This window comes from Sturnus vulgaris, chromosome 20 (genome assembly GCF_052056855.1).
Source record: "Sturnus vulgaris isolate bStuVul1 chromosome 20, bStuVul1.hap1, whole genome shotgun sequence".
Lineage (NCBI taxonomy): Eukaryota > Metazoa > Chordata > Aves > Passeriformes > Sturnidae > Sturnus > Sturnus vulgaris.
In genome coordinates, this window is record NC_142262.1 from 7,448,256 (window position 1) to 7,459,295 (window position 11,040).

Sequence of the window (11,040 nt, forward strand, 5' to 3'; positions counted from 1 at the left end):
AAATAGGATTCCAATTGTTAAAGGGCTGTGCTGAGAGCTAACAGGTCTCCCAGTCTGAATTTCCATTATTTAAACTGTTTTCCATCCCCATCTGCCTCTGGAGCTGTTCCCCAGTTGGAAGTCTCTATTCCCTATTAGTGCTCCTCTGCTGTGGGACGTAAAGGGGGGGGGGGGGTCTCACTCCCCCCCCCACCCCGTCACCCCAGTTCATAAAAACAACAGAAACAGGTGTTAAGGAAAACATTCAACATTTATGTAATTACACAAAGTGGGAAAGTGATTACACTGCTCTGTCTCCAGGCCCCACCGGCTGGAGAAGCCTCCCCAGGTGGGTCTCCCTGAGCAGTGCTGGTATATGGGCGACAGCTGGAGGGTTCAGGACCCTCCCCTCTTTTGGGGATTGGGGAAAGAAATTAAAAGAGTGATCATCACTTTGACCCACCTGGTGTGGGGCTGCCAGAGGTACCAGAGTCCCTGTGCAAGAAAAGGCCAACAAATCCAGTGCCACACAGGTGGCTGAGGCCAGTGTCACCTCTGGGCTGCTCAGAGCCTGGACGTGCTCCTGATGTCCTGGCTGAGCTGCCGTGACCCTCCTGGTAGCTGATGGCTTTTGAGTCCTTTCCTTGTCAGAAAACAGCAGACTTCAAGAAGGGGACAGTGACAGGGCCCATTGTGTCTGTCCTGCTGTCTGTGTGCTGATCAGGGAGGCAAACAGATCATTCTGGAACGTGGCACACATCCACACGCTGCTGGCTAGAGCTGGGACTTTCTGCAGTCTTTCTGGAGGGAGGAATTCTCCAGACATGTCACCTCCTGACACCTGGTCTCAGTGCAAGGATTTATCCTGCCTGCTGTGGTCCCACCATGGTGATGAGCATTTAAGGTGAAAGGCATTTTCCAGCATCTCCAGCATCCTCTTCCAGCATCACCCTGCCCTTCCTGTGCTCCACAGGGGCCATGCTGCCCCACAGCCACGTTCATGGGACTGGCAGGGCACAGCCACATGCTGTGGTGCTTCTGCCTGCCCTAAAGGCTATGTTCAATCATACTGATCCCTGAGGAAATGCCATTTCTCCACCAGCTTCAGCTTCCCTGTTATCCTCACATCACTGCTGGCTGTGTGCAAACCTGCTCCATGGGCTGGGAAGAGCCCTCAGGAGGGAGAAGATGACCCTCAGGAAAAAGGAGAAGAGCCACAAGAGTCCTTGGACTTGCCCCTGCAGGGACCTGGCCTCAGCGCTGGTAGAGGGTGATGATCCCTGCACGGTGCAGGCTCCTCCAGAGCGCTGCCTCCAGCATCATGTCATGGTTGGCATAAAACACCAGAGGCTTCTTCTCCACCTCATAGTAGTGGTCTGAGAACTGCTCGTAGTTGGATGTGATGAACCCGTAGGCACTGACCTGGGGGGAAGGAGGTGGGGCAGAGAGGACAGGGTCAAGACTTCACCTTGGATGGTCCATCACCACCACCACTCCCTTCAGGGACAGGGGACATGTAGGACAGCCACCAGGATACACTGGAGCCCCACAGCAGCCAAAGGGGGGGATTCCCTTCTCCCCAAGGGAACAGTGGTCCTTTGGGGCCTTACCTGGTCACAGGTGTGGAGTGCAGTGAGGAGCATGAGGGCGCCGGTGCTGGGCATGTAGAGGGAGCCATACTGAGTGTTCAGGATCTCTGACCGCAGGAACCTGACGGGGACACGGTGGCTGTGGGTGCTCAGGGCTGGCACAGCCCTGCAGCCCCCAGACTCACACCCACCCAGCCCTCTTCAGTGCCCAGTAAGGCAGGAGCACTGAGTGAAACACAGGGCTCAGGTGGGTTCTCTGATGGCTGCTCTCACTCAGAGGTTGGTAAAAGGCACCTCTCTGCTATTTGTAGCCACCCCAACCTGGGCACCTGTTTTTGTGAAAGGCAGGAAAGACCATGCTGTTGCACCTTACCTTTGCTCCTGTTACACTGGGACAAAACATAACTTGTTTTGGGGAATGAGAACAAGGTGAGCACAGGGAGGTGTAGAAGGGGATGTGAGCAGGAGTGGCAGGGGAGAGACACTTCTGTCTCGTGTGCAAACAGCAGGGCAGGGGTGGTTCCAGTGTCTAGGGGAACTACAGCTACTGGTCTGTACTGGAATGAGCAGAGCGGGGAGGGAGGTGGTCTGAGCCCAGCCCAGAGCAGAGCCAGATAGCAGCCACAGTGCTCATCACACTCACCTTGCTGTCAGGTACTGCAAGAAATCAGGATGCAGCAGCTTGAACTTCTCTGCAGATGCCTCTGGTCCAAAATACTTCTGTGGCCTGCAGCAAGGCAAGGAGAAGGGCAGAACTTTGTCATAGGAGTCCTGGAGCTCCTTGGGGTTTATCCCAGTAGGGAGAGACATGGGGTGAGGACAGGCGAGTCATGCCTGCATCACTGGGGGTGCAGGGGGGATCCTGGGGTGCTACTCACTGGTCACCCTTGTCCGAGCCCTCGGGCACCGGGCTGCCCTGGATAGCGGATTTCAGCATGACATAGTCACGGACATCCGAGGGGATGAAGATGTACTTCAGGTCCTGCAGCAGGGACACAGACAGGGCACTTGGAGGGGAGTTAAGGACACTGCCCACACTTGCAGGTGAGGACTGAGGGCTCCTGAGATGGGGAGAAGTCTCAGAAGCAAGCCCAGCCTGAAGGGACAATTTGATTCAACTCCCCAACAAGCCCTCAGGGTCTCACCTTGCCCTGGGGGATCTGGGTGAAGCCGTACTCCTCGTAGGAGATGAGGGAGTTCTTCATGGTGTTCACCGTGAAGCCATAGAAGGAGACCTTGGTGCCAACATCCTCCTCGAAGCCTTTGATCACGGCACCGTTGAGCCTGCAGGAGAAGCAGAGAACACCTGTCCAGGGCTGGCATCTCCCAGCACCCAGAGCCCCATCCTGCCTGGGATCCATCCTCACCTGAAGACCAGGTCGTGGCTGTCGATGGCCTTGCCCTGCCGTGAGCCATTGAGGATGCCACCGTTGCCCACCACGGCACAGCGCACGCAGCCCCCGGGGAGGGCGGCCCTGTCGAAGAGGTGCCGGTTGGCCGAGGCGTTGAGGAGCTGGAGGGTGCTGCCCACCACTGGAATGGAGCAGGATGTGACCAGCCAGCAGGGAAAAGGTGAGTGCCAACCCACGCGAGCACGTGCAACAGCACGCACAGAGCTGGCACGGCACAACAAAACTCACACCACCACCGTGGTCTGCAGGTGGGATATGGGGCACCAGACAGACCCTCCTCTCCCAGCCTGGTGTCACCTCCTCATATTCCTTCTCTCTCCTATTTCTTATCTCCCCGTGCTCCTAACCCTGCTACAAACAGAGGCCACCCAAGGCTGTGCAAGGCACAGGGCTGCATCCAGATACCTGCAGCCCCAGCCCTGCAGATGCTGCTGCCTGTGCTGGCCACGTCCCTTCCTGACAATGTCTCTGCCACTGGTTCTCTCCTACTCGCTGATCCCAGCACTTCCCAGCCCAGGGATTGAAGCTGGCAGCTACCAGGGAGAACAGAGAGTGGGTTTGGGGTGGGAAGGGAAACAATCTCCTTGCACAACAATGGAGCTGGTTGTCTGAGCTCCTCCGGCCCCAGTTAATAATCATGGACACACTGGAGCTTTTATTCAGGGAAAATGTCACAAGATGCACACTCTGCCTGGGAGGTGGGGGGGTGAAGAGATCAACATTCCTGGCTCCTCTGCAGGGTTCCTCTGCCTGCTCCACATCTCCAGTCCCTTCTGCTGGGCTCCCAGTCCCCTCAAGCTGTCCCACATCCCAGCTGGGTGTGTACCTGCGAGGGACAAGCCTTGCCAGCCATAGGGGACGTGTCGTGTCTTCAGCCTGTTCCAGGTCTCCAGGGTGAAGTGCTGGTCCCACATCAGCACGGGGATGTTGAAGCGGAAGATCTCCCGAAACTTGGGGTCTGCCTTTGCTCTGGCCATCACCGAGTGGAGGCAGGGGCTGGGCTGAGAGGGAGGAAGGAGGATCCCTGCTCAATCTCCAGCCTGGGTCTGCCTATCCTGTGACACCTCCACCCCTCAGCAGGCACCAAGGTGAGAACAATCCCAGGGACAGAAACGCTCCTGTCCATCACATGTTCTGCTGGGTCACCCAGGCAGGGCATTGCCTCATGCCTTGGCTTTGTGCTGCAAAAGAGCCTTTGGCACCCAGCTCAGGGGGGCTGGGAGAACCAGGGCTTACAGAATCACCTGAGGGTGTGAAAGATTCAGTACCCTCAGGTGTGGGCATCCCATTAAAGGTGTGGGCCCCATTAGGGCTCTGTTCTATGGGAACAGAACAGTAACAGCCCCCCCAGGCCCTGGGTCCATCCCCACCAGTCTCCAGCCTGGACTGCTGGCCCAGGAGTCAGAGGGTCGGAGGGAGTGGTGATGCTGGCTCCAGCCTCCACACTGGGGAATGGCAGCAGGGAGGCCTGGGGAGAATCTCTTGTGTAGGATGGACAAGGCTGCTCCTCTGTAAACCCCTTCCAGAGGATGCTGCTCCTCCCCAGCCTCCCCACACAGCCCTTCAAGCAGCAAAACCCAGCACAGAGAGGCACCATGGACATTATTGTGCTGTGCTAATGATTACCTGCTTTCTGCTGGGCTCCGGCGCCTCCAGCTCGGCAGAGGGCTTGAAGGAATTCCCACTGGGACAGGGGAAACATATGGCAGAGTTAAAAATCCATGGCTGAGCACTGGGGAAGCCCTCAGTGGGCAGGGGCCTCCCAGGATGGCTGAGCATTTTCCCTCCTTACCCCTCTGAGCTGCCTCCAAGAGCCCACCTGCGGCTGCCGGCTCCGTGTGGTGTCCCTGAGGGAGCCAGGACCAGCGGCTCTGGCTGCAGCAAGCTGGGAGAAGACAAGTGATGGCTCAGCTGAGGAGGTGACACTGAGCACCCTGACATCCTCCACCTGTGAGAGCCACAGGGCAGGACCATGACCCCTCCATTTATCTCCTCTCCACTGCTGCCTGCGCCCACCCACCCCCATCTGCAAGTGGAGAAATGAGGATTTGCAAAAATACAGAGTTGTGCAATCACCATCTGCTGGTGGGTTCCAGCTCCGGGACTCCCATTTACCAAAAACCACACCCAGCCCAGCCTGCAGCCTTGGGGGAATCCTGCTGAGGCTCTTCCCACTATCTCACCATTCCTGAGTACAAAGAGGACCAGGCTGGAATAAACTGGACAGGCCAGCAGGACACATTTAGTTGTAATATTGAAGAAGCAATCAGCAGCTGGGGTCTGGAGGCTCTTGGGGTGCATGGGACCCCCTCTGCCATGGGGGCAGCTGGGGCATGCCCTGATCCTTTATTAGCAGCAGGGGCTGCCCACCCTGAGCAATTTGGGGTGCCCTGAGCCCCATGGGGCCAGGCTGAGCTGACCTAGGCCCTGGGGGTGGGCAGGCAAGCAGGAGGTGGGAGCCCACCGGAGGGGAACAGGCTCCCATTCATCCCTGCACAGAAAGGCCCTTCAGAGCCCCCGGCCCCGCCGCCAGCCCGGGCGGCAGGTGCTGTGGCCAGAAGGGGGGTATTGTGGAGGAGACAAGGGCTCCTTGTTACAGGATCCCTGCCTGGGAGCCTGGGGACAGGTAGAGGCAGGTGGGGACTGGAGCTTCACCCCCCGGCCCCTCCCTGGCACAGGGGAACAGCAGGCTGGGTTTCTGTCCCTGCCACGGCCCCTGCCAACACCAGCAGCACCCACAGCCCTGCCCAGGAGCAGATCCAAACCTGTTTGACACCCAAACCCTGCTCTGGGGGCATGGCATAACATGGAGGGACAGCCCAGCACTCTGCCTGGGTCTGGAACTGGGGGCTGGAGCATTTCCCCAGGCATGGATGGAAAGGCAGGTTTTAGTCCCAGCACCTTCCTTGCACCATCCCAGTGCTGCCAGCTCTGGTCAGGGGATGCTGAGGGTGCAGCAGGCTGAGCCTCAGCTGCAGGGCAGGGCAGCCTTTAAATCAAGCCTGTGTGTCTTGCCTTGGTGTCCCCAGGTTCCCAGCAGGAGCAGAGCCCTGCAAAGCCCCCCCCACACCACTCCAAACACAACGCTAGAGCCCAGAGCTCAGCACAGCATGGCCCCCACCAGCTCACCCCTGAGGCTCATCCTGACATCACCTGAGCAGGCAGAGAGAGGAGGGAGGGCAAATCCCCAAGAAGGTCCACCAGGATGGGACTGAGCCATCCCAGAGAGATGCAGAGCTGCAGCTTTCTGCAGAGCCTTTCTGGTGTTATCCTGCCATCATCCAACTAATCCCAGTCTGGGCAGACTTGTCTATTCCCTCGGCTTGCAGGAGGCAGTGCAGGGTCTGTCACAGCAAGGGCAGGGCCATCAGAGGCTGTACCAGACCTGGTGGTTACTCTGGGAGCTGCTCTTTCAGCCCAGGTACCGACAGCATTCTTCAGAGCAAAGCTCTCCCATACAAGTGTCCCACAGCCAGGAGCTCTGGACCCCGAGTGGGCTCAGCCCTGGTGAGCTGCCCTAGGGTGCAGGGAGCTCGCCCCAGGCAGCTGCCCAGCCCCACTTGCTGCCTCCATCTCACAGTGCAGGTGACCCCCAGCTCCTGTGCCTCAACAGCAGAGCTTATCAACACCTCCACCACCCAACCGATGGACCAGGGACTGGGGAAACCTCCCTGCTCCAATCCCAGAGCTGGCTCCTGCAAAGCACTGAAGTCCCTGCATGAAAAGCCTCTGGGTTGGCCATCCATCCATTTTCTGGCCAAAGAGGTGCAATCCCCACCAAACCCCGAGGCTGTTACCCTTACCATGTCCAGGCTTGAGCTGCATCCAAACAGCCTCTCCCAGCCCCATCACCTCCCCAGCCCTTCCCACCTGGTTCACAAGCCTCAGCTGCACATCTCTGCCCCCCTGGCCCCAACCCCAGCTCTCCAAGCTCTCCCGCTCCTGTTTCTTCCCTTTCCCTTCCCCAGCTCATCCCAGTGCCTGCAGCACAGGGCACAGCCCTGGGCAGTGGCAGTGGGAGAGTGCTGCACTAATTCCTGAGCTGCCAGGGATCTGTGGCAGCTCCGGGGGCTCAGCCTGGCTGTGCCCAGCATGGAAGGCAGGTTGGCTCCTGCTGGCCTTCCATGGGAGCTGGGCCCCACCTCCACCCATGGCCGGACACAGTGGGTGGCACCTGCTCATCGTTTCTTCCAGGCTTTGTGCTGAGCTGATAAATCTGTGCCAGCACCTCCCTGCACTTGCTTGCCAGCTGTGGGTACTGGAGCCAGCTCTCCAGCATTGCTGCTGCCCAAGCCCTGCCGGGAAGGGCGTGGGGCACCCGGCCCCCCACCAGACAGCAGCTTTGCAGTGTGATGGGAGCCAAGCGCTTTGACGTCACCTGCCAGGATGTGGTGAAGCGCCCCGTGCTGCTTGGTTGACTCAGGATGACAATCCTGCCCGGCACCGACCGATGCACAATGGGGCTGTGGGAAGGAGTGGCTGTGGCTGCCCGGCACCGGCGGTGGCAGCAGAGCCAGCCAAGCCTGGGTGCGCTCCCTCGCCATCGTGACATTCACAAATATGACGTTTCTGGTCCAAGGCCATCCCTCATTTCCGGAAGATAACGCTGTGTTGTGAGTGTTGTGAGCACACACTCCAGCCTTATCTTCAGCAAATACTCCCAGGGCCCGATAGAGATATTTGAGGGAGCCAAAACAGCAACAAGAACCCACTCTTGCTCCATCTTACCATGAAGGGCTGAGCTCTAGAAGCATCTTGCCCTGGTGCAGAGCAGGAGTGGAACATTGAGGCTGGGCAGAGCAATGTTCGTCCCATCTGCCCTAATAATAAAGCCACGAGTGCAGCCAGCAGTTCACCAGTGGGGTTTGGGAGAGATGGACAGGCAGGGAGTGGGACAGGGCTATGCCCAACCAAGCCCCAGGGGATTTGGCTCCCTCCATCCCTACTCTGCAGGGAACAGGGGATTTGCCCCCTTCCATAGGGCCACCAGCTTTGTGCAAAACTGGAGGAGGACTTGGCATTGCTGTGGGGATCTGCTCCTGGGGTGAGCTGGCGCTGGCAGCAGCCATCACTCATCAGAGGATCAGCTCCCCCTGTACCTCCACATGGAGACACTGCTCATACCACAAACCTCCTGCTGAAACTGAGTCACCTGCACCCACAGGTGAGGACCCTGACCCTCATGTCCCCACTAGCAGAGCAGGAAATGAGTGCTGTGATGGCACCTCAGCCATGTGAAATATCCAGCCCAGTTCCAGCTCTGGACTCAGCCGCACATCCAGCAGCAGAACAGCACCAATTCCTGCTGGGACACAGCTCTGTTGGGACAGGCAGCACTCATGGGGTGCCGTGTTTGTAAACACAGGGAATCAAAGCCAACAGACTGCACTCTGGTTTGGGTTTAGCTTTAGGGGTGTAATTAAAGCCAAGAGGAGGGTCCAGGAGAGCTTTGGAGCACAGATCAGCTCTGTGTTACCTCACCCTGCACCCCTCTCCATGGCCGGACAAGCTGATCCTTGGTGCCATCAGTCAAGGGGCTGGAGCCTGGGCTGGCTTTGGGACTGCAGCAGGTCCAGGCAGGGTTTTCCTGACATGTGGTGGGGGAACCTGCTCCCTGCTTCCACCCCATGGGTTTTCTCCACACCCTGCTGTCGCTGGGCCATAGACTCCGTGCCAGGGCGCGGCTGGTTTCCATTCCCAGCTCCCGTGTGGTCCATGAGCACATTCCTCTGCCCTCATGGGCCCATTTCCCCTTTCATGGACATCAAGCTCTTTGTGGGGAGTTGCTCCAAAGCCCAGCCGTAACTGCCCCGGGCAGTCCCGGGTATCGCTGCCGCTGGCACCGCTGCACACCCGGCACGGCCAGGGTGGAAAGAGCCAACAGCCAGCCCGGGCTGCTGCAGATACTCCTGATCCACCAGCCCGGCAGGAGAGGGGACCTCTGCCTTTGGCACGATGGGATGGGGCAAGGAGAGCTCCCAGCTGGGGAAGAGAGAAGGTCTGAACCCCAGGGTAGCTCAGCCGGCTGCATCCTCAGCAAATCCCGCTGCAAATCTTACCCTGTACGGGACCGGCTCCGGTCCCCACAGCATCCCCCATTCCCGGGCAGCGCCCAGGCTGATGGGCTCTGTCAAACCCTAAAGCACCCAGGAGGAGGTGGGGGACACCCACAGCGCTCTCCTGGCCCAGCACCTGATGCTCGCAGGGGACAGGGCAGCTGTCCCGCAGCCCAAGCGCTGAGCGGGTTCCTGCCCCGCCCGCTCATCCGCACCCGGTGGGGCTTCCCGGGACACCCCAGCTGGGCACGGGGGAGGCTCAGGAAGGGGCTTCGGGAGGTTGGGAGGATGCAGGGAAGGCAGACCAAGGGGGAGCTGCAAATTGCTGGAGTTTAGAAAACGCTGCAGCCCTGAGTGGGTGAGCGGTGTGGGCAGCCCGGGGGATCCGAGAGCGGGGCAGCCGTGCCCTGCGTCTGCAAGGGGGCCCCGGTGTAGCTCCATGGGGGCCAAAGCTCCCCTAGGACAATCGGCCGGCTCCGATCCCGCAGCAGCCCGGCGGGAACACGCGGCGGCTCCGACCGGCACATGAAGCGGGTTGGATCCTCACCCTCAGCCGTCCCTGCACCCAGCAATGGTTTCTTTGCGCTGTGATGCGCTGATCCCACCCTGGAGATCCCCCATGGCCTCGGGGTCCCGCTCTGGATACCCCTGGGCTCGGCTGGTGGCCGCGGGCAGGAGCCGGTGGCCAGGACTCCTCAGAGCAGGGGCAGAGCCCGATGCCAGCATGTTTTCCAAACTGGCCGGGGGCAGAGCTGGGATCACCTGCCCTAAGGGGCCCACGCTGAGACCCCGATTCCCCCTCCCCATCCCAGCGCACGGCACCTCGTGTTGGATTTACGGATCCCTGCCTCCCACCCCTCTCCCATTCCCGTCCCCCCTTACCTGGCTATGATCCTCTGGCTGGTGGGCGCCTCCACCGTAGCGTGGTAGTGACTGTAGAGGAGCAGAGAGGATGTTAAACCTGCCAGCAGCAAAAGGCAGAGCCTTTTCCAGTGCGGGGACCCCATCCCGAGCAATTCAGCCGCTGGAGCCGCGCAGGCGAGCGGGAGCGTGGCCAGTCCCGGGCACACAAACTTGCCGGCCCCTCTGCCCTCCCAGCCCGGTGGGCGCGGACACCGCTGTGGGCTGGCTCCGTCCTGCCCCGGGTGCCCAGCCGCACTTCGGAGCAGGCTGGGATATTCCTCCGGAGCAGTGGGAGGGAGGGTGTAAGCCGGAGGGAGGAGGCACCAGGCTGACTGGTTCAGACTTGCTGAGAAAAAAAGCACTTTTGAGCTGCTTTTTCTCCGAGCTGGGGATTAAACATTTACCCAGACCAGAAGGGAACTGAGATTTTCTTTTTTGCTTTTTATTTTTATTTTTTTTTAACCTCCTTTTCATACCACCCACTCACGGCTCATAAACAGGGTTCCTCTTTTTATAACTTTCTTGTCCGACTCAAACACGTGCGTATTTGGGCTGCACCCACACGGACACCCGGCAGCCCCACGGTGCCGAGCGTGTCCGCGGGCACTTGCCGGTTATTTTGTGCTTATCAGAAACTGCTTATCAGGTTCTGAAGTCGGGACCTTAGGGTCCCCGATAGCAGCACTCTGTGACGCACCCGCAGCCACCCGGTGAACCCGCCAGGAGGGCGCAAATGTGGGGGAAAAGGCAAGAAAGGGGAACAGTGGTGGGGTGCTGTCCCTAGGGAAGAGGGGGAACAAGGCTGGGGTGCTGCCCCCGGGTCCCCGGCGCCACGTTTTGGCTGAATGGATGGTGTGCATTTGCAGCAAACAAAACCTTTCGGGGCTTTGTGGCAAGCTCGACAAAGAGTTTGGGTTGGAGGAAAGGAGAAAAGGGTTTGGGGGAAATTTTGCATGAATTATTTTGGTATTTTCAGGGAGGATGTGCTCCAGTTTCTTTTTTGAAAGACTAACTAGGCGTTATTTTAGTTCAACTCCGAAAGAACCAGCCTGTGAACTGAAGGATATGCATACCAAAATGTTTGTTGCAGCGGGGGAAGGG

The 11,040-nt window shown here is 59.1% G+C and overlaps 1 protein-coding gene across 7 annotated transcripts; it reads right to left on the minus strand.

Moving 5' to 3' along the window:
- Positions 1–231: 231 nt before the first annotated feature.
- Positions 232–10,564, minus strand: ST6GALNAC2 (ST6 N-acetylgalactosaminide alpha-2,6-sialyltransferase 2). Of its 7 annotated transcripts, none has more exons than XM_088176722.1 (10): positions 9,919–10,564; positions 4,800–4,928; positions 4,607–4,664; positions 3,807–3,981; positions 2,936–3,101; positions 2,714–2,852; positions 2,447–2,550; positions 2,212–2,295; positions 1,590–1,689; positions 232–1,401 (listed from the first exon to the last, which is right to left on the minus strand). In XM_088176722.1, the coding sequence occupies exons 1-10, from the start codon at positions 10,041–10,043 to the stop codon at positions 1,234–1,236; spliced, it is 1,248 nt and encodes a 415-aa protein (XP_088032848.1). In that variant the 5' UTR covers positions 10,044–10,564; the 3' UTR covers positions 232–1,233. The 7 variants fall into 7 exon arrangements, with proteins under 7 accessions (XP_088032848.1, XP_088032847.1, XP_088032850.1 ...); XM_088176721.1 differs by having other exon boundaries at positions 4,773–4,928; XM_088176724.1 differs by having other exon boundaries at positions 4,800–4,865; positions 9,919–10,562.
- Between the last annotated feature and the right edge of the window lie 476 nt (positions 10,565–11,040).